This window comes from Palaemon carinicauda, chromosome 12 (assembly GCF_036898095.1).
Source record: "Palaemon carinicauda isolate YSFRI2023 chromosome 12, ASM3689809v2, whole genome shotgun sequence".
NCBI classification, from domain to species: Eukaryota; Metazoa; Arthropoda; class Malacostraca; order Decapoda; family Palaemonidae; genus Palaemon; species Palaemon carinicauda.
The window spans coordinates 154,692,723-154,720,488 of NC_090736.1; the positions used below are offsets into that span (position 1 = coordinate 154,692,723).

The following is a 27,766-nucleotide window of genomic DNA, read 5'->3' on the forward strand; positions in this document are numbered from 1 at the left end:
TTGGTATCAGATCAGTTATAATTATAATGTTTACTAAGCCCCATAGTATCTACTACAGAACCAACTTTGATGTCAATGACCTCGTAGGTCTCTAGACTCTCCATTCTCCCGTACTTTGACGAGAGATCTCCATAAGGATATTTAGAGGAATATTCCCCGGCTGCAAGACATCGTACGTTTGGTATTAAATTGTCGTACGTGACGGACTGCCGTTACATGCCTCATACTTCCTCATTTATGTATAAAATATACATTTTCCCCACTTAAAGTCTTATATTATCAAAAGACAGATTCTTAAGTGGTCAAAGATTTATCTGTTACTTCTATTTTATGCCAAGAACATTTAGAAAATAATATGAATCTGATTATATAGACATCAGATTATTTGACAATTTAAAATAAAATATTATTTTTTGTTACCTAGCATGAATTTAATTTAGTAAGGTCAACAACATTTTTGTAATCAACGTATATATATATATATATATATATATATATATATATATATATATATATATATATATATATATATATATATATATATATATATATATATATATATATATATATATATATATATATATAACGAAATGTCTTCTATCTATTCGGTCATGGCATTTATTTCGCTATTAATTTATGCTAGTTTTGCAATCTCGTACAAATATAGAGATTAGGGCAAAAAAAGGAAAAAACTACAGCTAAAAATAACTTTAAAGATTAAAAATAGGAAAAGGAAATTAAACAAATAATGTGGTCAAACACACGTGTATAGCCTCTCTCTCTCTCTCTCTCTCTCTCTCTCTCTCTCTCTCTCTCTCTCTCTCTCTCTCTCTCTCTCTCTCTCTCTCTCGCTATGTGTGTGTGTGTGAGCACACATACATAAGTACGCTACATGTATGATCATATACATATATGTGTGTACAAATAGTATTCAATAGATTTTAAAGTGACATCATGACAACTAATGTTAATCACAAAAACAATTTCGGTTGTTTTTTTTTAATATACAAGGCACACGGACGAAGATAGTTTTGCTTCTTAATTCGATAAATGGGGATGGTGGTAAAGTTAATATATATCTATCTTTCCATGTGTGCACAGAAATATATACAGATGGGTGTACTATATACAGTCGTCTCATAGGCTCAATTTGTTTGAATTGGGTTGTATGTTATCATACATGAGGCACACGGAGGAAATATCCGCCTTTGACTACATTTTTCAACCCCGCCCACTAAAGGAGAACTTTTATCATAAGCTTCCTACTTTTGGTCTCAATTCTTATATAGTTTACCTTTAGCCGTGGTTCTTGGCAAAATGCGTCATACCTAAAAGGAAAAAAAACATAATTATGATAAGAGGGAATTTGACAATGAATGATACATGCAGATTAACTGACGTTTATTGTTGGTTGATAACACTTTGTAACAATTGTTTCTAAGGATTTCTAATAAATTTAATATTTCCAATGAGCGCTTAGCATTAGATAAAACATATAATAATATCTAGTTTGTAAAATGACAGATGAGTCGGTGTTCTTTACAACGTGTGCTGCAAAGAGTACAATGCTTATTACAATGTACGATAATTCTATTTTTCTGATAGCTAACGAAAAGGATAAAATGTCGTAGTTAGCCAAGATTATATCTATAAAGAAGTAATGTGGTGGTAAAATGTTTATCTTTTAAAATTTGATATATTGAATATGACATTTAGTACATTAAATAACATCTAACACGACAATAATTGGATTCTGGTATGATAGTTTCTATAGCAAACGCCATCTATTGGGAAAAAGCGAAAACAGGGTAAAGGTAGTAGTAGTCAGCCACGTCATTTGTGCAAGAAAGTGGTGTTGTGTCGCTGTCGAACCAAAGATGAATATTTTCAGATTGGCCGGAGACCTTTCCCATCTTCTGGCTGTAATTATTTTACTATTGAAGATATGGACGAGTCGATCATGCGCAGGTAAGGACGTTTCATAAGGTGATTGTATCGTAAATTGGGTGGACTTCCATCATAAGCCCGGTTTGTTTATCGCCAATGGATGTGTGTGGTGTTGATGACCCAACCAGCTGACATATCTGACGTGGGACAGTGTGTATGCATCATGAGGCGTGTTTTTTTATATATGACCGGCAGGGTATCTCCTTTCCACTTGCATTTTTATGAAGAATGAAAGCTTAAATTTTTATAAACTATATGACAAGGGCGATGCTTTGCTTGCCTGTCAAAACATTGCATGCTAGACCTCACTTTGTAGTTTGGGCTGCGAACCATGGCCGTGTTTTGCATGTGGGCCAGACTAAAATTACGGTAATATAATCATAGTTTAATAAGAAGTTGAAATGGGGTCATAAAAGGTCCTTGTCTCTTTTTAGGAATGACAGGTCATTGCTATAATAATGAAACTTGCTAGATTAAATACTTCGAAGCCTTTGTATATCAGCGGCCAGTTCCTCGCGCATTGATTAAAAATGGACATCAATTAACCTAAAATCTCCCTCCCTAACCTAACCTACAAGCCGTGTCCTTACCTACTTACCTAACGCCCTCCTGCGACCCCCCCTTACACTGACGTATTCTAGGTTAGACGTAATACATACAGGTGGCCGCTATCGTACATACACCCCAATACTTCAGCGGGCTTCATTGGGCTATATTATTACTTCAACCCTTTTGTATTTCTATGTTCTTGTCAAGTTTTGAATAAATTCATTCCAATTTCGGCGTGTTAAAACATTCCTCACTCCTCCATCAAGTTGGGAGTGACTCCTGTGGGTGACTGAGAAAGGTGAGGTGCTGCCCGAGTGGGTATACAGCATACAAACCTTAATACCATGCTGTAATTATATGATTCATGGTCAGAAATGGATAAAGTACAAGATAACGAGTATGAAAAATATTGGTTCATGTTTTTGGCTCGAAATTAAAGTATATTTCTTGTTCTTACCATGTAACTACCTGGCCATTCCCCTGCCGTTATTTATGTCATTTTTAAAACTTAAATTTCATTGCTCTCAATTTCTATAGTATGTTTTTGTGCTCTGGTAATAGAAGATAACGAGTATGAAAAATATTGGTTCATGTTTTTGGCTCGAAATTAAAGTATATTTCTTGTGCCTCCTGCCATGTAACTATCTGGCCAATCACCTACCATTATTTTTTTAATTTTTAAAACTTGAATTTCATTGCTCTCAATTTCTATTGTATATTTCTGTGCCCTGGTTGCAACCACTCATACTGTACAGTCCTTTCCGCTTTGTTTTAAACACGAAGAAACTACGTATAGATAAATTGTGTAGTCGTAAGACTTTCAAATTATTCAAAACCATTTATTTTCTGATAAGGTATATCATAATTGTTTGAAGCAAGAAAATATTTCTGGAAAACCTTATTTCACCACATTTATGATAGGTGGTGTTCCCGTATATTTATCGTGATGTATTCAGTACCATTGCTCCGATTGGTGAATTTTGATGTTTTTTAATTCTAGTATCAAAAGTACACTCAATTTTCCTGGCTTGGGCACAGCATGCTATGCAACAGACTTGGGGTAGCTTGTCCGTTAAGTATGGCTTTATTTTACTCGCCATTTTGAACAGTTGCTCTAAAGGTTTTATGCAGAATTAAAATTTTGAATGATGAGTCAAGAAATTTGCTAATGAACAATTCCGAGTGGTCTTTTGTCGGCTCTGCCATCTGTCTGTCCTATCTGATAATTGCAACAACACCTACTGAATTTTATTGTAATTGCAAAACAGGAGTACAGTGCCCCCATTTTCTTTTGATTATAATACAATACACTTGTATACTCCCTATCTTTTCTGTATACCTGCCTATGTTTTAGTTATAACAATACAGTATCTTTGTTTTGATTGTAAAATGATCTCAGTTTTATTGTGATATCACCAGTCAGGCAGAAGACTGCCTGAGATCAGGATAGGTTGTGGCCAGTGGGTAAAAACTCATGTGTGGTCATATCTAGTGCTCAAATAGTGGTTCATAGCAGTTCAGACCTTTTTACATAAATGGTTACAGTATTTATCTAGATTTTCAATATAAATTTTCCTCATGTAAATTAACTTTTAGCTGAAGGGGTGACATTTTTTTTGGTTAAATTGCTATAATAGATAACTAAGGTAAATTTTCAATTTAGTCAATGGCTGGATTTGTGACTATAACATTTCTCTACATATCTGATTGTTTAAAATTAGTATTAGTTCTATATTTGTTAAAGTAATAGATCTAAGTGTTCACTGATTAAGAAACTGAAGGTGAATAAGTAAATTCTTTCTTTCAGGTATATCTGGAAAATCGCAGATACTCTTTGCGTTAACATACACAACACGGTACCTTGATCTTCTGACAAACTACATATCTTTATATAATTCATCTATGAAGGTAAGTAATTCAAATTGTGTGAATTAATGTTTTTTTTAATTGCTTGAATTTTCTGTAATTAGTTCGGTTTAGCAGTGCTCACATTAGCCTATGTAATGCAGAGGAAGAAAATTTTTAAAGGGAAAAGTCTATGAGCAATTACATTTATATAACCCTTTAACCCCCAGGCTATTTGGAAATTTCCACCCCTTAACCCCCAGGGGGTTATTTTTTCCCAGCACATTTTGCAGTATATTTTTTTGAATTGCTCTAAAAGCCATAATTTTTGTCATAGAGAGGTCAGGTTGGTCTCATTCTTTTGGAAAATGCCTGAATTTTCTCAAAAAATTATCAAAAATATGAAAAAAAAAAATTTTTATAGCATTTTTTTGCAAGGACGTACCGGTACGTCCATGGGGGTAAAGGGATGGCTTTTGTGAAACGTACCAGTACGTCCTTTTGGGGGTAAAAGGGTTAATACTTTTACGTTCACAAAAGATGGAATGCATTAAAACACATGGAAGTACAGTACAGTATTTCAAGCATGCAGACCTGGACTTTCTAGGTTGCAAGCTCTTCACAATTTTCTTAACTGTCAGCTGTTGCTGGGACCCATTCACAATTGTGCAGCCAATTGGAAATGTCCCTGTCTTATTAGCTCGAGCTGTTCAGATGCAGTATAGTAATTTGTAGTATCTATAATTTGGAATGTCAAAATATTTTATTAACCACTACTGAGACCATTTTATAAAATTTAATTACATGAGATCAGAAATGTGTGCAGTTTATCTGTATTCAGTCCAAGGCATATTGTAGGACTAGTTAGGCATGTATATTTCATGACTAGTGGGCTTAATACTATGCTCAAACAAAAGCAGAAAAATATGGTCTTGTTTAAACATATTGTGCATATATGAAATTGATATCTGCTTATCTAATTTTTCCATCAAATATAAGCTGTATGTTGATCAGTCTTCCACCAGATGTTATATAGGCTAGATATATTGACGTTTCTATTACACAACTGAATACCCTCCTTGTGCTTCCCAACATGAAACAAGATTAAAAAGGATTTTGAATATCACTTATATATATGTAGTTTTCAAGTTCAATTGAAGGGATAATTGAAATATCGTTTTGTCATTATTATTATTATTGTTGTTATTATTTCTAAGCTATAACCCTAGTTGGAAAAGCAGGATGTTATAACCCCAAGGGTTCCAACAGGGAAAAATAGCCCAGTGAGGAAAGGATATAAGGAAATAAACAAACTACAAGAGAACTGATGAACCATTCAAATAAAATATTTTAGCAGTAGCAGCATTAAAATAAATCTTTCATATATATAAAAAAAAAAAAATATAGAGAAATAATGTAGAATAGTGTGCCAGAGTGTACCCTCAAACGAGAGAACTCTACCCCAAGACAATGGAAGACCATAGTACAGAGGCTATGGCACTACTACCCATGACTAAGAGAACAAAAGTTTGATTTTGGAGAGTTGTCCTCCTAGAGGAGCTACTTGAATATGTTCAAGTGCTCATTACTCTCTACATACATACACAATCTAGTAGCGGGTAGACTACCTCACCCATTGCTAGTAAATTTTTTTTTATTATTAATGTAGCAATAGAAGGGGATCTGAGATATTACTTGACGTTAAATGCTACTAAAAAGCATTTAGTCTACCAAGTATGAAGTTTGTGAAGAGCTAGGTAAAAAAATGTTAGACAACACATAAAATAGTAATGTCAAGGCAACTGCATTCCACAGGTAATTTTGGAAGTGTTGCCAAAGAAAAAGGAGGTTCTCTTACTAAATCTTATTTGTTAGTCATATTTATGCATACAGTACTTATATTTTATAATAATTCTTATTCCAGGTAATCTTCCTTCTGGCCTCATATGCTACAATTTACTTGATGTACATGAGATTCCGAGCTACTTACGATCATAATCATGACACCTTCAGAATTGAGTTCTTGCTGATACCTACCATCATTTTGTCTTTGCTGATCAACCATGACTACTCTCCTCTTGAGGTAAGCAAATTGGCTGGACAGAGTTTTCATTAGGAAGTGTTACTTTATTATGTTTCCATTTTCTTCATCATTTCCTTCTCTTTGTTTTGTGGTGTTAGAGGTTTTGCTCCCCAAAAAGTTGAATGGGGCAGTAAAAGTTATTGTTCATTTTGTGTTTGTCGACTGCTAAATATACACTCTAGAATTTTTTTTTATAGTATGATGTACAGTGTTTTACTGTATTGCAAATAGCGATAGCTTACCGAGTTCCATAAGTTACATTAATTTCAAGATATATATCAGTTTATTAAAGTACTTTACATTGAAACTGAAGGCTTTTTTTATTTGGGTCTTGCAACCAACTGGTCATGGATTAAGTATTTATCAAAATTAAGTTCAAAGTTCGTGACATTGGAACATTAGGTCCTTTATCCTTTAGTATAGTGAGTCTTCTTTTCTAGATGTTTTATGGTAGAAGAATTGTTCAGAAATTAGATAAAGTATTTGTTTTGGAATTTAAATGTAATAAGGGAAAGAACATTTCAAAGGCGATTATCAGAGGGAAGGGATAAGACTTTTGATATGTGCAAGGCCCTATTTGATGAAGAATGTTTTGCATCACAAGTTTACAGTATTTAGCATGTGTCTTTTGACACATATTCAAAGTGAGTTTAGAAGTGTAAATGGCATTTTGTACTCTTAATTTTGGATAATTTTGTTTAAGTGCTTATTATTTCACTAGGAGTACAATGAAATTGCTTACTTTTCATGAAGTACAAGTATATTGTCTGAAATTTTTAATGCTTTGTTTTTTCAGATTCTGTGGACCTTCAGTATCTATCTCGAGTCTGTTGCCATCCTCCCTCAACTTTTCATGGTTTCGAAGACTGGCGAAGCTGAGAGTATCACATCACATTACTTGTTTGCTCTAGGTTCATACAGGGCACTGTACATTTTCAACTGGGTAAGTACAACACCTGTTTACTGTATTTGATTTGGATGCCGTACATCAGTTATCAGTCTATTTGTTCTTGTATCTGTATGTTCTAAATGCTGCGTTTTGTTCTTTTTGCCTAAATTATCATGTGGTTCATTGATAGATTCATGTGTTAACTAAAATTTTCAGTAGAATGTTCTTAGGAGTTTAGTACTTGAAAATTTTTCTTCTTTTCCTGTTTCTTTGCAAATTTGGTAACATTGAGTGTAATGTTCTCCTCTGAAGAGTAAGCTTGTGTTTTATGCAGATAGGTTATCGAGGAATCGTCTGTTATTTATCTGCTTATGGACCACAGCAATAAATATAACTGAGACAGTAATATGAGCAAGTTCTAATGAAATAAAACAAAAATCATTATAGATTATTTTATTTATGATTTTTTCCTCATACAGTATAGTTGAATTGCAATTGACTCTATAGAATTCTATTTTGCTCTGATTGCATCTGATATTATTTTTGGGGATATAAAAAAAGTTTAGTATGTTTGTTAATTTATAACTTCTACCAAGTAATATGTTAATTTATGCTAAAGAGCTGTAGTGATTTAACATTATTGAAGTACCTGTAGTTACAGGTTAAGGGAAATGAAAGAGCTGTATACTGTGCCCGTATTTTTCGTGAAGGCAGATATTTTTTTTCTTTTCCAGGTATACCGTTACTATGTTGAAGGCTTCTACGATCTCATTGCCATTGTTGCCGGTGTTGTTCAGACTGTCCTTTACTGTGACTTCTTTTATTTATACATCACTAAAGGTAAGTTGTTCCGTAACCGAAATACAAACCACGCTATTTACAAAGGGTATTACTTTTAGCGTAGCTGAAATGGCGAGCCATTAGAATTTAACGAGGGTGTATTACCCCCGCGCTAGTTAGCGGGGGGGTAGGGGAGTGGTAGCTAGCTACCCCTCCTCCCCCTCACACACAGGTGAATACTCACTTTCACTTTTGGCTCGGACTGTGACAGACGTCTCTGTCTTGGTCCTCGCTTGGCAGCCATTGTCTGTTTTGTCTTTACTTAATCGCTTACTTTTCTTTTACTCAATATATATGTAAACATGTTTTCATGTTTGTATATATATTTGAGTATAGAAATAAGTAAGTTTCCTTTTCAGATGTGTGTGTGTAGTGTACGATATCTACGTGGAGGCCTCGGCAGTTAGGCCACCACGGCCTAATTTTATGGGTTGCGATCGAGTTTGACTTCGGTCTTTCTCTCTCTCTCTCTCTTGAGGTCGTTCACCCTTTTACTATGTTTTACTACGCCCTTGTAGCTTCCTTCCCGTGTGGGTGGGGTTGCTACGCCGTACATTTTGTCTCAATTAGTTTATGAATCTAATTGTAGTTGTTAATTTTTCAGCTTGTAGAACGATTCCTTTCGGGGTTTTCGTTTTTTTTCTTTAGTGTTCATTCATTTTTAAATTACATAATTACATAGTTACATAATTATAATTGTTATAATTCTGTTTTGGTTACAGCTCTCCTTCCGCGAGTGTAAGTGGTTGTGAGGGCACGTGCCTATTGTGTAATTCTTGTTCCTTTTCCTCGGGATTCCTCTTCGGAGCCTTCCCGGGGGAATGAATGTGTACTAATATTATTTGTTTTATTTTTTACAGTTACCGATCTAGTTCGTTTCTGTAATATAGCAACGGTGTGAGCTGTCTGGTTGAGTCCTGGGGATTCGGCTGTTGCTGCCTCCCCCTTGTATTGTCGTCAGGGGCGTGTCTCCTTCTACTGGTAGTACTCCCGTGTCGACGGACAGCTCTCCAGTTCATTTTAGAACAGTCAGGAGGCTTGCCTCCTTGGGCGGATAACTTTCCTTCCGAGGGAAGTTTTTTCCTGTCCAGGCTTGAGCTTTTCCTCTTTTGGGGGGTTCTTCTCTTGCCTTTTTTTCGTGCGACTATGCTCTTGGTGCTGAGCGGTCGCACCTGCAGTTTCGCTCAAGGGGCTGGGCAACTGCAGGATCTCCTCTTCGGAGGATTGCCCCTTTTAGGTCACTGGCTGACCAGTCTCTTCCACGAAGTGTTTCTCTTTCGTTCGCGAGAGAGTACACTCATAGAGACTCCTCTTCGGAGGTTTCTTCTGTTGCTGTTGCTGTTGGCCTCCCTCGCCGTAAGGCCCTCCGTCCGCCTCGTCGTAAGGGCCTCTCATCTCCCTATAAGGGTGTTTGAGGCGCCTTTTTTGAATCTCCGTTTGCAGCCTACAACTTCTTTTTCTCGATCTTCCGTCTTGGTGCAGATGGACAGCAGTCTAATCTCGTCTTCCGACGGGCAACGGTCTTCCCGACGGACAACGGTCTTCCCGACGGACAGCGGTCTTCCGACGGACATCAGTCTCCCGGCGGACAACGATCCCTTCGGGGCAAAGGGTTGCCCCCACGGGGGTTCTTCCCTTGCGTGTCAGGGTTTCCCTGCGCGCCCTTCTGTTCGTCAGCGCTCTCCTGTTCGTCAGCGCTTTCAAGATGATCTTCCCTGCAGTTCCTGTTACGTGCCCTGTGCGCCCACGTTCGCCCTCGCGATCTAGAACTTAGGTTCAGGTCGGGGTCAAGGACTCTTCTTCTTTGCGCGGGCTTCCACGCGTAGCCTTCTGCTCGTCAGCGATCATCAGCTCGTCAGCGATCATCAGCTCGTCAGCGATCATCAGCTCGTCAGCGATCGTCAGCTCGTCAGCGATCATCAGCTCGCCAGCGATCTCCGGATCGCCCACGTGTGTTACAGCTGGCACGCCAACGTTCTCCAACACTTCTGAAGGAACATGGTTCGCCAGCTACTAGCTCAACTGCGGATGCTGATCGCCATCGCGCGACCCTCAACTGCAGATGCTGATCGCCATCGCGCGACCCTCAACTGCGGATGCTGATCGCCATCGCGCGACCCTCAACTGCGGATGCTGATCGCCATCGCGCGACCCTCAACTGCGGATGCTGATCGCCATCGCGCGACCCTCAACTGCGGATGCTGATCGCCATCGCACAACCCTGAACGATTGCCCGCTTCGCATGCTGCTCCTCATCGCACAACCCTGAACGATCGCCCTCTTGCGGATGCTGATCACCATCGCACCCTTTCACGCGATCATTCACCTGCGCATGCTGCTCGCCATCGCACAACCCTGAACGATTGCCCGCTTCGCATGCTGCTCCCCATCGCACAACCCTGAACGATCGCCCTCTTGCGGATGCTGATCACCATCGCACCCTTTCACGCGATCATTCACCTGCGCATGCTGCTCGCCATCGCACAACCCTGAACGATTGCCCGCTTCGCATGCTGCTCCTCATCGCACAACCCTGAACGATCGCCCTCCTGCGGATGCTGATCACCATCGCACCCTTTCACGCGATCATTCACCTGCGCATGCTGCTCGCCATCGCACAACCCTGAACGATTGCCCGCTTCGCATGCTGCTCCTCATCGCACAACCCTGAACGATCGCCCTCTTGCGGATGCTGATCACCATCGCACCCTTTCACGCGATCATTCACCTGCGCATGCTGCTCGCCATCGCACAACCCTGAACGATTGCCCGCTTCGCATGCTGCTCCTCATCGCACAACCCTGAACGATCGCCCTCTTGCGGATGCTGATCACCATCGCACCCTATCACGCGATCATTCACCTACACATGCTGCTCGCCATCGCTTACCGCCAGCGATCTTCTTCACCTACGCGGCAGCACGATCCCTCGCCGTCACGCCCATTCGCCTGCGCGCCCGCGCGATCGCTCGCCTGCGCGCCCGCGCGATTGCTCGCCCGCGCGATCGCTCGCCTGCGCGCCCGCGCGATCGCTCGTCTGCGCGCCCTCGCGACCGCTCGCCTGCGCGCCCTCACGACCGCTCGCCTGCGCGCCCGCGCGACCACTCGCCTGTGCGCCCGCGCGACCATTCGCCTTTGCGCGACCGTTCGCCCTCGCGCGACCATAGTTCGCGGCGAATTCCACAGCCGGTGGTAGCAGCAGGGACGCGTGCTCCTAGGCGGCACTCGGGATCACCTCCATCCAAGCACAGGTTGGTAGTGCAGGACGAAGACAGGTCAGTACAGCATTCTTCCCACCTTCTTTTCAGGCAGGAACCGTCGTGTCCTCTCCAAAGGATCGCCCGATCCCTTTCACCTTAGCGAGGATTTCGGACTCTGTGTCCTTGGAGCAGCAGACATGGTTTGATCCGCTGGCACGGGCGTTAATGAGGTTTATGAAACCAGCACTCACCGGCCAGGGTAACAAACCAGCGGCTGTCTCTCCTACGCTGAAGAGAAAGAGAGGAGTGGACTTCGTGGTGACTTCCCCCAGGGCGAAGTTGGTTCCCAAGAGGTCGGTCTCGAGGGTCCCCTCTCCTGCACGAGTACTCTCTCCTTCTCCCGCCCTGGAAGGATTTTTGGCGGGGGGGCTTTCCGTTGAAGATTTCTCCATCGGACAAGGGGTGACTGCTTACCTCTTCCTCTGGGAGCTTACCAGGTTCTTTCCCTCCTCGGTTACGGCCCGAGGTTTGGTTCAAGGAAGCTACAGGAAGATCAAGGGTACTTTCCTCCTCTCGAGCTCAGGCACCTTGGCCTTTCGTCGTTAAGTATCTACTTGCGGACAAGCTCGATGTTGTACCATCTGGACGCACTGACTGAAGGCTTCCTTCGGGTGTCTCATCTGTGGAGGTCAACGACCTCAGACACCCTTCCATCCTTGAGAAGAGTTTTGTCTTTGCCCAAGGACAGAGACTTAAACATCTGCTGTGCGGAGTAAATCGACTTCCGGTTTCACTCCTCCAAGGCGCTTTCTTCCAGACTCTGCAGGGCTCCAGCTCCCTTTTCTTTCAACCACGTCGGCCTAAGCTATCGGCTACGACAACTGGGACAAGGTGTCCAATTGCAGTTTCCTCCTGTCAGGAACAGATGGCACGGGAGACTCCCCCGGGGGGGCATAGTCCTAAAAGGAGTTCACGAACTCTAGGATTGCAGGTTTTTTCGCTGGGAGGATGCTTAAGGTTACTCATCCGAATGACAGCTTCCCGATGCCCATTCCCGCACAATCTCTGTGAGTAGCCAAGGATATCGCGCCTGCCGTCTCTGTCAGCGAATTCAGTGTCTCTGAACCTCTATGCCATAGCATCAGCAGAGTTGCCCGGTTGGGCAGAATGATCCATACCTTAGGCGAAGGTCTTCCTTAGGATCATCGACGGCTTCACCCCCGGCCCCCTCAGTCGATCCTTTCTTGTAAGGAAGGATCTGAGAGGGGACGTCCATAGTCGACCTCTCAGCCCTGATCAAGTTTGTCGAACAAACTTCGGCCAGCGTAGACCAGCAGAATCGATCAGACTGGTAACGAGGCGACAGGACTCCTTTAACCCCGGATCGGAAGGACGGGTACTTTCAGTTTCCATTCCATCCATCTTCCAGGGTGCTCGTCGAATTCAGCCTAAACTGCAAGTATTCCTGCTTATGATGCAGTGTGGCTATCCCGCCGTGGCATAGCAGGTTTGTTTCCCCAGAGAACTCTCCCTGCCTTCCTCTTGGCCGCTCAGGTGCAGACTTCCGCCTCCTCTGCTGTTTGGAGGGCTGGTCAACTCCGGTAGGCTCGGGTTTCGACCCGATTCAGCGCCGGGAAAAGCTTCCGAATGCTGACCATGAGTGTGGGCTCATGGTATTTTGCTTGGAGCCTTCTCTTCCTCTGCCTCAACATCTGGAGTATCTGGCCATGATATTGAGTCAACCGCCTTACCACGTTGGAAACCCCGCTTCTCGTCCGTCCAGCGAGGTTAAGCAACGTCGGTACTTGGATGGGTGACCACCTGGGGACGCCAGATTCTGTTACCACATCCTCCGAGCCTTCCTTTCGGTTCACCGTGGCAAGACTGAGGAGAGTCGCAGTACCTGTTCTCAGTCAAGCAGAGTTTTCAGCCCTACCTTGGAACGTTTCCTAGTTCTTCTTTCCTCATTGACCCGTTTATAGTCCGAACGGTCGCCTCAGGATAAGTTCCATGTGGGGCGATCCAAGTTCCGGTGGCTTCAGGCAATGTTTAACCGGACTCCCTGGCCCTATGGGACCAGCGGAACTATTAAACCTGCAATGGGTGTTGACCTATGGAGCCTCTTGATGGTAGTGGATATTCTCGTCCTTTCCCCACATTCTTGATGCGGTTCTCGGACTCGTCAAAGGAAAGGGGGGGGGGGCATGTTCCGGTCCAGGCCTATGGTCAAGACCTGAAGGATACCTCTCCATCATTCAGGCAGGCTTAAGGGCCTTAGTCTGGCCCCTCTTCAGATCCTACCGCTCCTGCCAAGTCGCCCCGTTGCGTGTCGACTTCATGCTAACCAGCAGGGGACGCATTTTCACACCTTCACATCTTGCAGTAGAGATATCGGGATGATTGAGATTCTCTCAATTCCACCATCGGCTCTCTCATTCCAGGCAGGGGAATGTTTCTCTCAGACTATCCGAGCAGAGCCTCATAGAGAGAGTGTACCTAGGGGTCTTTGACCTTGGGTAACCAGCAAGTGCTGGTCTGGGGGACCTGATCGCGACAGCTTGGAACCTCAAGCTTCCGCTAGTTTTCCCCCCAGTCTCAGACCCCGAGACTCTGGCAAGATGCATTCCGGTGATGGTGGGACAACTTCGACGCCTGCGTCTTCCCTCCTTTTTGTCTGCGGACAATGGGTCTCAACAAAACCAGGTTGTCTGTCAACCTTTCAATGGGAGAGCTCCACTGGGACTATGTGCAGAACGGTTTCTGGACCCTCTGCTTCCCCTGACGGAACTCCCGGGAGAGCTTCTCCCACGGCGCAGACTACTCAAGCAACCACACTGCGACATCTCTCCCGAACCGGGGCGTCGCTTCGGCTTCATGCCTGGAGACACTACGCTTCCTCCTCTAGAAGAGACAACCCGCTACAGTCGCGGTACGGAGGTCGCGTCATCTGCGATAGTCATCCACAGGGGTCTCCCAGGCAAAGTGAAGAGTCTAAGGTGGTTGGTGCCGTGGGAGATATACTTCTTCCCGTGAGGCCTCTTCTCCAGCAATAACGGTCTTATTGCCTTTCGGCGGGAGGAAACTCCTTTCCGCTCTTGGCAATGAAGCCTGTCGCTCAGCCTTTCCCTGACCTTCAGGCTTAAAGGAATAACTTTTTCCTGCCCGCTGGATCTATCCTCGCTCATGCGAAGCTACGATCGTCCCTGCCCTAGTCGGAGGAAGACCTCCAACTTGGAGCATGGCTCGGACTTTTAGTCCTTTAAGAGATCTTCTCAAGACCCTTTTACGACAGGCCTCGGATTGTATTCCGCCCTGGGTCTTCTGCTCACTCTGGCCACGGCCAGTGTGTGAGCAATCTTCTTGGTCTCTTACTACTCCCCCCCTTTCTAAGGAAGAGGGGAAGGCAACATTCAGGCTCGCTCCTGAGTTGTTGGCTAGACTCAGAATCTGAGGGTCCCGACCCTTCGGTCCGATTCATTCAAGATTTTGAGTCTCCATTCTGTGTCTGATGTCCCAAGACCTTCTCTTTCTTGCCAGTACAGGAATCGAGAGGTTAGCGCTGGGAACAGCTGCAGTTTGGCCTCAGTTGCAGCCGATTTGGGAACACAAGGAGGACATGGGGGGAGAGTCACCAGTATACCTCTTCAGCCCGGACTCAAGGACATTCATCTCGACCTGTCTTCAGACCCTCCCCCGTCACGTCGCCCTACAGCACGATGTTGGATACATCGCAACGTCCCTCGCCTTCGAGTAATACTACTCTGTGACGCAGGTGCTACAAGCTGGAGTCTGGAAGCGTCTGATGACCTTCGCAGCCCGCTTCCTGCAGGGCGTGACCCACAGGAGTCTCGATACGTTTTCTATCGCTCTGTGGTGGCTACACAACAGCTGGTCTAACCTCAGGCTCCTTTTTGGACAGGTAGCAGAAGGTTGAGGGCATTGTTATCAGGTTTTAGTCTGCATGAACGAAAGAAGTATGTCTGGCCCTTACTTCTTTCTTCATCATCCCCTCTACGGGGAAGCAGCATCCTGGTCTCTGCATAGCTGACCTCGAACCTCTGCAGGTAAACCATGCTTTCTTGTGTTCCGAGTATTGAGTCAATACTGTCGCGTCCCCCATACCCTGACGAGGTGGTATTGGGAACGTCTTAACCCAGAGTTCCTTCTGGAACTCCAGGTCAACTGCCTAAGACGGGTCACACTTCTTCCTTCACACACAAGCTTACGTAGGCCACATGGTTCCTTGCGGTGCAAGGAACTTGTGAGGTGCAGGGACTCCTTTTCTCGAGTGCGACTCACTCGGATTCTGAGTCCCCGGGTAAAGCCAAAGCCAGTATGGCTGGGGACTTTCCACCCTTCCTAAGGGATAAGTCACCCTTTGTAAATAGCGTGGTTTGTATTTCGGTTACGGAACAAATGACAAATTCGAAGATAATTTGTATTTTTCCTAACCATACAAACCTTAGCTATTTACACATATTTGCCCGCCAGCCCTGTCCCCCAAGACAAGTCCTACCTCTAAGTGAAAGTGAGTATTCACCTGTGTGTGAGGGGGAGGAGGGGTAGCTAGCTACCACTCCCCTACCCCCCCGCTAACTAGCGCGGGGGTAATACACCCTCGTTAAATTCTAATGGCTCGCCATTTCAGCTACGCTAAAAGTAATACCCTTTGTAAATAGCTAAGGTTTGTATGGTTAGGAAAAATACAAATTATCTTCGAATTTGTCATTTTTATCATCAAGTTATCCTGAAATTATTGATGCTTAGAGTACGAGATAAATTTGTAGCATCTGTAGAGATAGTTTAGTAATTGCATTACTTTCTCCCATTAATATGGCCTTGAGTACCAGACACCAAGATACACGATTCGCCAGTGGTCGCTTGTATGACTTAGTACATTGAGATTTTTAGTTATTTTTCTTTATGTAAATATTGTAGCTAACTTTATCAGATCACAGTGACATTTTTGCCATTTTTAGACATCACTATAAGTTGTATATACAGTACTAGTGTTATATTATTGTAGGTGAATTTACAGCAAGCACTGTAAGAAATATTTTATCACCGTAAATCTCTCTCTCTCTCTCTCTCTCTCTCTCTCTCTCTCTCTCTCTCTCTCTCTCTCTCTCTCTCTCTCTCTCTCTCTATGGTGAAACTAGGCCACTGTATTGTGGCATAATTACCTTAGTAACTGCACAAATAGTATAGCAAATCACTTTCAGTGATTTGTTACAATATTATCACATTTTCAATATTAATCTTACCCGATGATCATGTAGCTGTCAACTCTGTTGCCCGACAGAAATCTACGGTCGGGATACGCCAGCGATCGCTATACAGGTGGGGGTGTACACAACAGCGCCATCTGTGAGCAGGTACTCAGGTACTTCTTGTCAACAAGAACTCAATTTTTCCTCTGTCGTGCCACCGGCTAGACCTACTTGGATACGCTGTTGATTCTGGAGTTATTGTTCACGATTTGGTGATGTATTTGCTCTAGAGTTTAGCCTTCGCTATTCAGGAAGCTTTATCATTAGCTTAGCAAGCTTTTGGAATTAATTTGATTTAATTATGGTGACGAAGAGAGTATGAACTCTCTTTCACTTTTAAATGGCCGACCCTTCCCTTAGACGGAAGTGTTGGTGTCGAAGAGAGTATAGACTCTCTTTCTTAATTTTACTTAACAAAGTTATAGATTTATTTTATATCTCTCCGCCTTTTATAGGCCTCTTCGTTTAACTTCCTTTTATTATAAACTTATTAAAATTAATTTTTATGTTTGTTTATATGCGACCTTTCCTAATCGTAGGCGGTCATTACTTGGAACCGAAGTTAATTAACATTGAGCCCGTCATATCGTTTTTCCTGTTAAGATTTTATGCTATTTTAATTTTAATGTTTTTGAAAGAATTTCTTTGATAGTCTCGTACTGTTTTCAAAGTTGAACTAACGTTTTGTTTTGTCTCCGCAGTTGTTGACGTTTAGAACGTTCAACTTGCGCTCTATCGTTACGATAGAGAGAGAGTATTCACGGTTTCACGTTGCAGTAAGAGTAAACCGATTCTGGCGTTTTGTTCATTCTTTCTTAGCTTAAATGGTTTTAATTCTAATAAAGGAACTTTTTATTTGGGAAATCTTTCAGTTTTTTTCCTTTAACAAATATATGTTTTAACGATATATATAATTGGGCTCATCTCTCAGGTTCTAAGTCAAGAGAGAGAGAGAGAGAGATAGAGACGGAGGGAGAGAGAGGAGGATAAACGTTTCGTTCAAGCGGGTAACGTTGTTATCGTTTTTGCTCTTCTCCCTAGTCTCTTTAGGGGAAGAAGGTAAAACGTTTCTAGAGTTTTATTCTTGTTCCCAGGCTTTATGCGGTGAGAGATTTTAAACGTAGTTTATTTGATCTAGTGTTTAGTCTCTTTTCCAGCCACTGAATTCTTTATCTTTCATTATGTTTTTCTGTTACATTGTAATACTGTTTTCGCAATTACTAACTTTTAATGAAGGATAGGATTGCGTGTTTCAGGTACAAACCACTTAAAGTTTCGAGTTCAGTGAAATAAGTGCAAACAGAAAATCAAAAGTGATAAAGTGATAAGCGCAAAGTGTTACAGTGTTGCGTTCGAGGGTTCGTCTGTTCGTGCCAGTTGTTCGCCTAGTCTGGGACCTCTTACAAGCTCCCAAGCCCAGGGGAGAAGTAATGTCGAAGGACTTATGGGTTCATCAGGCCTTGATCGACGAACAGACGTTTCCCTCCGTGGTTTCGGGTGTATCTACACACGTTGCCGACGTGATCACCCCACCCACACAAAGACGAGAGAGCCCATTTATTCCTCGTCTGCGGAAGAGGTTTCTCGCAGAAACCATGGACCAAATCTTGCAGCTTTTTAGTGCAAGTCGGTCCCTTCCGCGCAAGTCCAACGGCCTAGGTGTAGCCACTGGGTCAGTTCGGACTTGCTGCAGTACGACAACTGCACACCTCCCAGAGAGGCAAGGTGGTACCGCAACAGGCAGTAACTCCGTCTGTTGCCGCACCAGCTGTTTTAGACCCTCAGTCACAACGGACAGTAGCTCCGTTTGTTGTTGTCTTTCATAGACCCTAGTGGTCCATGCTGCAGACTATACAGTCTCAGCTTGCTCCTTCATACAGGAGTATCATGCTGGAAGGTTGACAATGCAGCCTGTTAACCTACAACCCGCCGAGGTTGTGCGCTCGGCAGATACTGCGGCTGCCTGCTCCCATCCTCCACCTGTGAGAGCTCCACCTCCGATGCGCAGTCCACCCTGCCAGACGCATGTTCTTGCTGCGCCTCCTGCTTTCATGCGTGAGCTGCCGCATCGGGAGTTGCCGGGTTCCAGCACTATGCGGCAACCTCCTCAACCCATGAGGCAGGAGCCTCATGCTATGCGGCATCCTCCTCAACCCATGAGGCAGGAGCCTCATGCTATGCGGCAACCTCCTCAACCCATGAGGCAGGAGCCTCATGCTATGCGGCATCCTCCTCAACCCATGAGGCAGGAGCCTCATGCTATGCGGCATCCTCCTCAACCCATGAGGCAGGAGCCTCATGCTATGCGGCATCCTCCTCAACCCATGAGGCAGGAGCCTCATGCTATGCGGCATCCTCCTCAACCCATGAGGCAGGAGCCTCATGCTATGCGGCAACCTCCTCAACCCATGAGGCAGGAGCCTCATGCTATGCGGCATCCTCCTCAACCCATGCGGCATGAGCCTCAACCCATGCGGCATGAGCCTCATCCCATGCAGCATGAGCCTCATCCCATGCAGCATGAGCCTCATCCCATGCAGCATGAGCCTCATCCCATGCAGCATGAGCCTCATCCCATGCAGCATGAGCCTCATCCCATGCAGCATGAGCCTCATCCCATGCAGCATCAGCCGCATGCCATGCAACATGCTCTGCATACCTTACAGCATGCTCTGCTTACAGCATGCTCTGCATACCTTACAGCATGCTCTGCATTCCTTACAGCATGCTCTGCATTCCTTACAGCATGCTCTGCATACCTTACAACATGCTCTGCATACCTTACAACATGCTCTGCATTCCTTACAGCATGCTCTGCATACCTTACAGCATGCTCTGCATACCTTACCGCATGCTCCTCAATCACACATCTTTGGTTGTTGCCAACTCACAAGACTGTCAAGCAGTTTCATAACGTTGCCTTCTGGTCTGCTGCTTTTGCACCAGTGAAACCCTCACTGAGAGAACTTAGCTTTTCTCGGATATGGTTCCTGTTGATGAGAAAGTGCTATTCTCCCTCCTTCTGATATTCCCTTGAGGACTCTGTCATTTGGAGAGGAGCCTTAAGCTGCTTAGCCTCATATGGACTTTTATTTAAGCATACCATGCTTCCAGGGAGGGTAATGGTTCCGCTTCAGTCGCTAACCCCGTCTGTTGCCACACCTGCTCCCATAGACCTTGAGCTTTGTTGCAAGACATGCAGTCCAAGCTTAGTCCTTGTTAGAGGATTTTTGTTTACGGAGTCAGTGTGTCACTGGGAAGACGTTCAACAACCAGCAGAGGTGACTTGTTGTGACGCAGTGCGGCAACCTCAGCAACCCGATAAGGAGTTGTCTGTACTACCCAGACAGTCTAGACAGTTTCGGGTTGTCGCTGTACTTCCTCGCTTCCCCATGGTTGACAGTTCACAGACTGTGCAGCAGTACCATGATCTTGTGTCCGGCTCCGTCAGACGACTGGCTTTTAAGAGCTCCCACAAGTCGTCGCTGTCTGGAGAATCTCAGATGGACTATGGATCTGACCAAGGAACTGGGCCTCCTGGTCAATTTAGAGGAGTCCCAGCTCGTCCCATCCCAGACCATTGTCTACCTGGGTATGGAGCTTCAGAGTCGAGCTTTTTGGGCTTTTCCGTCGGCCCCAAGGATCTACCAAGCCCTAGAATGCATCCAGAGCATGCTGAGAAGGAACCGATGCTCAGTCAGGTAGTGGATGAGTCTAACAGGGACACTTTCATCGCTGGCCCTGTTCATCGAGTTAGGGAGACTCCACCTCCGCCCCCTTCAGTATCATCTAGCTGCTCATTGGATAAAGGACATGACGCTAGAGACGGTCTCAGTTCCTGTTTCCGAAGAGATGAGGTCTACTCTAACGTGGTGAAAGAACAGCTTTCTTCTCAAGGAAGGTCTTCCTTTGGCTGTTCAGAAACCCGACCGCCGTCTCTTCTCGGACGCATCAGACACGGGCTGGGGTGCGACTTTGGACGGACAGGAATGCTCGGGAACATGGAATCAGGAGCAAAGGACACTTCACATCAATTGCAAGGAGCTGTTGGCGGTTCATCTGGCCTTGATAAACTTCAAGTCCCTCCAGCTTAACAAGGTGGTGGAGGTGGACTCCGACAACACCACAGCCTTGGCTTTCATCTCCAAGCAGGGAGGGACTCATTCGAGGAAGTTGTTCTAGATCGCAAGGGACCTCCTCATCTGGTCAAAAGATCGAAAGCTCACGCTGGTAACGAGGTTCATTCAGGGCGATATGAATGTCATGGCAGATCGCCTCAGCCGGAAGGGTCAGGTCATCCCCACAGAGTGGACCCTTCACAAGAATGTTTGCAGCAGACTTTGGGCCCTGTGGGGTCAGCCAACCATAGATCTGTTCGCTACCTCGATAACTTAGAGGCTCCCGTTGTATTGTTCTCCGATTCCAGACCCAGCAGCAGTTCATGTGGATGCTTTTCTGCTGGATTGGTCCCATCTCGACCTGTATGCATTCCCGCCGTTCAAGATTGTCAACAGGGTACTTCAGAAGTTCGCCTCTCGCAAAGGGACACGGCTGACGTTGGTTGCTCCCCTCTGGCCCGCGAGAGAATGGTTCATAGAGGTACTGCAATGGCTGGTCGACATTCCCAGGACTCTTCCTCTAGGAGTGGACCTTCTACGTCAACCTCACGTAAAGAAGGTACACCCAAACCTCCACGCTCTTCGTCTGACTGCCTTCAGACTATCGAAAGACTCTCAAGAGCTAGAGGCTTTTCGAAGGAGGCAGCCAGAGGGATTGCCAGAGCAAGGAGGACATCCACTCTCAGAGTCTATCAGTCTAAATGGGAAGTCTTCCGAAGCTGGTACAAGGCCAATGCAGTTTCCTCAACCAGTACCACGGTAACCCAGATTGCTGACTTCCTGTTACATCTAAGGAACGTAAGATCCCTTTCAGCTCCTACGATCTAGGGTTACAGAAGTATGTTGGCAGCGGTTTTCCGCCACAGAGGCTTGGATCTTTCCACCAACAAAGATCTACAGGACCTCCTTAGGTCTTTTGAGACCTCAAAGGAACGTCGGTTGTCCACTCCAGGCTGGAATCTAGACGTGGTCCTAAGGTTCCTTATGTCATCAAGATTTGAACCTCTCCAATCAGCCTCTTTTAAGGACCTCACATTAAAAACTCTTTTCCTCGTGTGCTTGGCAACAGCTAAAAGAGTAAGTGAGATCCACGCCTTCAGCAGGAACATAGTTTTCACATCTGAAACGGCTACATGTTCCTTGCAGCTCGGTTTTTTGCTAAAACGAGCTTCCTTCACGTCCTTGGCCTAAGTCGTTCGAGATCCCAAGCCTGTCCAACTTGGTGGGGAACGAACTGGAGAGAGTACTTTGCCCAGTTAGAGCTCTTAGGTACTATCTAAAAAGGTCATAACCTTTACGAGGACAATCAGAAGCCTTATGGTGTGCTATCAAGAAGCCTTCTCTTCCAATGTCTAAGAACTCAGTTTCTTACTAAATCAGGCTTCTGATTAGGGAAGCACATTCTCATCTGAAGGAAGAAGACCTTGCTTTGCTGAAGGTAAGGACACATGAAGTGAGAGCTGTGGCTACTTCAGTGGCCTTCAAACAGAACCGTTCTCTGCAGAGTGTTATGGATGCAACCTATTGGAGAAGCAAGTCAGTGTTCGCATCATTCTATCTCAAAGATGTCCAGTCTCTTTACGAGAACTGCTACACCCTGGGACCATTCGTAGCAACGAATGCAGTAGTAGGTGGGGGCTCAGCCACTACATTCCCATAATCCCATAACCTTTTTAACCTTTCTCTTGAATACTTTTTATGGGTTGTACGGTCGGCTAAGAAGCCTTCCACATCCTTGTTGATTTGGCGGGTGGTCAATTCTTTCTTGAGAAGCGCCGAGGTTAAAGGTTGTGATGAGGTCCTTTAGTATGGGTTGCAGCCCTTTATACTTCAGCACCTAAGAGTCGTTCAGCATCCTAAGAGGACCGCTACGCTCAGTAAGGAAGACGTACTTAATAAAGGCAGAGTAATGGTTCAAGTCGTCTTCCTTACCAGGTACTTATTTATTTTATGTTATTTTTGAATAACTAATAAAATGAAATACGGGATACTTAGCTTCTTTGTTAACATGTTTGCTGGTCTCCACCCACCACCCTGGGTGTGAATCAGCTACATGATCATCGGGTAAGATTAATATTGAAAAATGTTATTTTCATTAGTAAAATAAATTTTTGAATATACTTACCCGATGATCATGAATTTAAGGACCCACCCTTCCTCCCCATAGAGAACCAGTGGACCGAGGAGAAAATTGAGTTCTTGTTGACAAGAAGTACCTGAGTACCTGCTCACAGATGGCGCTGTTGTGTACACCCCCACCTGTATAGCGATCGCTGGCGTATCCCGACCGTAGATTTCTGTCGGGCAACAGAGTTGACAGCTACATGATCATCGGGTAAGTATATTCAAAAATTTATTTTACTAATGAAAATAACATTTTTCCATCCAAGTTTTGTAGTGTTTTGCCATATGTAGTGTTTTGACAGGTCAGTAAAATGAAGACTTAAATGGTTATTATTTTACTAACCCATTAAGTGCCAACCAGTTGCCAAATATTTGGCACTTCAGGCCGAGGCCTGGTTTTGTGACATTTTACTTGATTTGCTTCAGCACAAAAAACATACAACCTATTTATTGTACAGCTGAGTAGATTATCTTTTCGTTGATATATAATTTTACATCCTTTGTAGAATTTTCATGTAGATGCATTATAATTTAAAAGGAAAAAAGTTAAAAATTTGACATTGAATGCTTCCAAGCACTGAAGGTAGTACAGTAAATATATCTAAACTTAGAATACTTTGCGACACTCAAAGGGTTGAGTGTATTTAGATACATTATATATTATATGCTATACAGGAAGAGCAGTATTATTATTTGGTAAGATTCATGGTAGAAGTGTACAGGTGTACAGTATGAGGAATAAGGTGGTGTCCAGCAGCTAAAAAATTACCCAAGATTTGGAAAATTAGGGCTGGGGCTGTCAGCTACGTTATTGTACCTCACTCAGCACACTGTGGATGTTACTAATGGCTCGTTGCATTTATCCTTCAATTCCTAGGTGCACCCAAATTTTAGCCAAGTACTTTATCTTGCTTCCCATTTCCTTTTTACTGTGTTGCTGTCCAATCTCTCTAGATTTTATTTCATAGTGTGACCAAGTGGTCTTCACCTCGTATGGCGGAGCGGAATCTGTTCCCCAGCCAGGTGTTGCATTATATGGCCCCCAGATTCTATAAGTGGAAAGTTGGGATGGTTATTATGTCGAGAAAAGGAATGAGGAATTGATAAGTCTTGAAAGTTTTATGTTCGTAAGTGGTCGGATGATGAAGACTGGTGGGCAAGTCTAAAGAATTGGAGGAAGGCCTAGTCATAGAAGGGGACTGAAAAATAGCAAAGGCTTGAAGACTGGAGAGAAATAGTGTGTGTAGTACCCTTATAAAGAGGAAATAGAAACACACATGGTAGGGATATTGAAGATGGGAAATGTGTGCTCTCGTGTACCCTTGCTCAAGGGAACTCTAATCTGATTATCAAGAACATGGTCACGATTTTAGGGCACAGTCAAGTTTTATGACTTTCAATTGTATATTCATCACCTGTTAATGTAACTATATGATATATATTTAATTAATTAAACATGTAATTGGGATGAGGAGATTGTGAGGGATTAATTCTGGCCTAAATTAAATAAAATTTCCAACCTAAGGTGCAACTGGTGAGTCATTAGACAACATACTACCTATTCTAGTCTGCTACAATGCCGGTGTTGTCTGGATTCTAGGTCTCGCAGGGTTTTTCAGTGGCTCGCTAATACACTGCTATGCTACCTTCCTTGATCCGTAATAGAGCATGGCCTTTTAACAGCCAAATCTTCCTCTAGGATTTTAGTTGAAAGATTGAATAAACTGATAATTCCAAAGAAATCTGTACGTGGCCAGTGCCGATTTTGTTGTGGGTGCGTAAGTGATCCTTTCCTAAAGGAGTACTGTATGCTGTATATATTGGTTGCCCTTTTTTTTTCTATAGTTTAAGGATATATGTAATGAATAATGGTTTTTTTTTATTGTTACACTAAAAGTAACTTCTAATATTCAACCAGGTATAATCTAGCCCGGATATTTGGCTAGTTGCAATTTTTCCAGATCTATAGTTTCTACTCGATAATTCCACAGGGAATTCATTAATCTTTTTCCTTTCCTCCTCTTGTTTTTATTGACAATTATTCTGTTTCCTTTTTGGTCAGTATACTTTGTTCATAAGTTCGCATTCTCATGTACATTAAATCTTGTAGTAAAAGAGTGAAATTTTCCTTGCAGTTCTTCAGGGTAAAAAGTTGCAACTGCCGGCTTAAATTCATCCAGCAAATAACTCGGTGCTGTCCTACACTATGCAGGAGTCACCATCGCCCTACTACAGAACTTTTCATTTATTCATCTGGATAACACATCTCCAGTTATCAGAGAACTGTAAAATTTGTTTAAAGCATTAAGAAGTTTTTCAGGTCTTTACTGTGGAATTTTATTTTCATTTTTCTGTTTGATTTAAAGTTTTGTTATAATAGCTTAAGATGCATTCTTAAAATATTTGAGATTGCATTTAAGGATAAAGTTCAAACTAAATAGGAAATATTTGTTTCCTGTGAGAAATAAATTTAGATGCCTTTTTAATTGTGTTGTGTTGTATTAGCTAAGTTTTAGAGGTAATGTATGATAAAATCAGGTCTCCTTTAACAAGCATTTGGAGGTAGTTCAAGATGCACAATGATAAGTACTGTTTCTTTGGCATTAAATTTTAAAGAACAAGTAGGTGGGAGTAAGCCCCATTGGTATATTGGACATGAAGATTTCAAATAATGATTAATGAAAGTTGTAGTTCGCACAAGAAGAAATCAATGTCTTTGGGTTTCAAAAGTTTAAGTATGAACCCTTTGCTCCCATCCACATTGTCCGGTGTTTTGAGGTAGTATTTGCATATTTTATTTATACATTATATGACAACTTGACAAACACAATTCATAGTTTTTGTTCATTGTAATTTTTGGAGGGGTAGATGAGATTGTTTCTGTGAAAGTAGTTTAATTATATTTAAAATAATATTAAAAAATACTTTAAAAGGAGTGCGAGTTGGTCTCAATCTTGTGAAGTCTATGAATGAAGTGAAAATGCTAAGTGTTTGGAGCTTAAGTACCCTCAGTTGTAAGTCAAGAGATCCATTTTTACTATAGGTAGGATATTTTCATATTTCCATCATCTTCCACAATTTGGATTGAATGTGTTGTGTGGCATTATGGATTACTGTGAAAAAGGTGTGTAAATTGTGATTGAATTTTTTGTCATTTTGAGCAATGTATGACAAGGAATGGGATTGCCGTTCTTGGAATACGTTCTGCTCATGTTTTGGCGAGTCGGTGTACAGTATTTGATTTTAGAGATACTTGGTCCCAGTCACTGTTGACTGGTCAAGGTTTAAAAGGATCCCAGTTTATAGTACTGTATAGTGTGTCATTAGTTGAAAGATGTCGGAGGATTTCTAACACTAGTTGCTTGAGAGTTACACATCTTAATTTTTGTTTATGTGGGTATTGCAGCAGAAACCTATTCATGTGACAGTTGTTTTCCTTTTATCCTTAATGCCTTGATCTTCCTTTATGCACATTTCAGACATTTAAGTAATGTATTGTAGGATTATGAATTGTGGTACTCAATATTTTGTTTAGAGTTATGGAAGTTGCATTGTTGTAAAAAAAAAAAGCTGCTTTATACTTTTATTATTTTTTCAATTAAAAAGATATTTGGAAGGAAGATGAGAGGAAATATTGTTGAAAGTATTTTCTCAGTCCTCTGCTAGAGGATTCCATACATAACGCTTTTAGTAGAATGTCACTCATAAAGTTAAGAACATTCCAAATCAGAAGTGGATTGTCAATTTAAGCAATACGTGAGTCCTATCAGTGCACTTCATAACTTTTTGTGTCGAGTGACATTTGGTAGTTAGCATTGTTCAGAAGCAATTGAATTGTATTTTCTCTGCTTTCCTAAGAGGGATTATTTATTATTTAACACAATGATCAAAGTTCTTCTAACAATATTTGTCCTGACATCTTGAAGGCCTTCCTTTTTTTTTTTGTCTAGTTGGTAAGGACAGTGGACATTTTTGTGACCAGTGAAGAGTTTACCAGCCGCTGCATTAGCAGATTATTACTGTGGAAATAAAGTTTATATGATACGGTTGTGCTGTCTAAATGGCCTTCAGATGTGTGTGAAGGAATTAGGTTCAAAAGCTGTTACTGTAAATTATTTTTATTGGGATTTTAGTTTGAAATAACCTCTGTGTCCTGTACTGTGTACTCTTTTGAAAGTTTTTTTTTTTGTTAACAAAGTAAGAATTTGATAAGCAATGACCATTGGGTAGGAACATAAATTCCAAGATAAAAACAGTACTCTTAGATATCCATATATATATTTTTTTATTTTTACTATGTTCCAACCTAAGTTGGAAAAGTAGTGTGCTATAAGCCCAGTTGCCCCATACCTGTAGTGTAGGAGGTACACTGTAGGCATTACCTAACCTATGGGTCTTTGCAGTATTCCTTATGCCCTTAGATGCATTTTCTTTATATCCTAGTATTTTACTTGCTTTACCTCCTTTCCCTAGCAGTACCAGCTGAACTCGGTTGAGTCCCTTGTTAGGCTGGGAGGAACGTAGAGAGTAGAGGTCCCCTTTTTTGTTTTGTTTCATTTGTTGATGTCGGCAACCCCCCAAAATTGGGGGAATTGCCTTGGTATATGTATGTATGTATGTACCTCCTTTCCCACTTAGTTCCATCATACTAGCCAACCTCTTCCGACTTATACCTCATCGTAACCAAGGTATTATGGCCTCTGAGGTCCCAGTAGGGAAAGCAGCCCATTACAGAAAAAATTGAGAACTAGTAAACATACAAAAAATGTTATGAAAGCAGTATTTTAAGATTAGTGTTAAACAGGCTAGTAACAATAACTATTTAACAGGACTTTGTCAACCTGCCCAACTGCAAAACAGTATCACAAATTTGTAAGTTTTGAAGTCCTGCCAATTCAACCA

General features: G+C 42.8%; 1 protein-coding gene across 1 annotated transcript; it reads left to right on the forward strand.

The window, feature by feature from the left end:
• Nucleotides 1-1,809: 1,809 nt before the first annotated feature.
• KdelR (ER lumen protein-retaining receptor) lies at nucleotides 1,810-26,912 on the forward strand. Its single transcript, XM_068384638.1, has 6 exons — nucleotides 1,810-1,968; nucleotides 4,304-4,404; nucleotides 6,266-6,424; nucleotides 7,221-7,367; nucleotides 8,048-8,153; nucleotides 25,000-26,912. Exons 1-6 carry the CDS (start codon nucleotides 1,878-1,880, stop codon nucleotides 25,032-25,034), a joined length of 639 nt encoding a protein of 212 aa, XP_068240739.1. The 5' UTR covers nucleotides 1,810-1,877; the 3' UTR covers nucleotides 25,035-26,912.
• The last annotated feature ends 854 nt before the right edge of the window (nucleotides 26,913-27,766 follow it).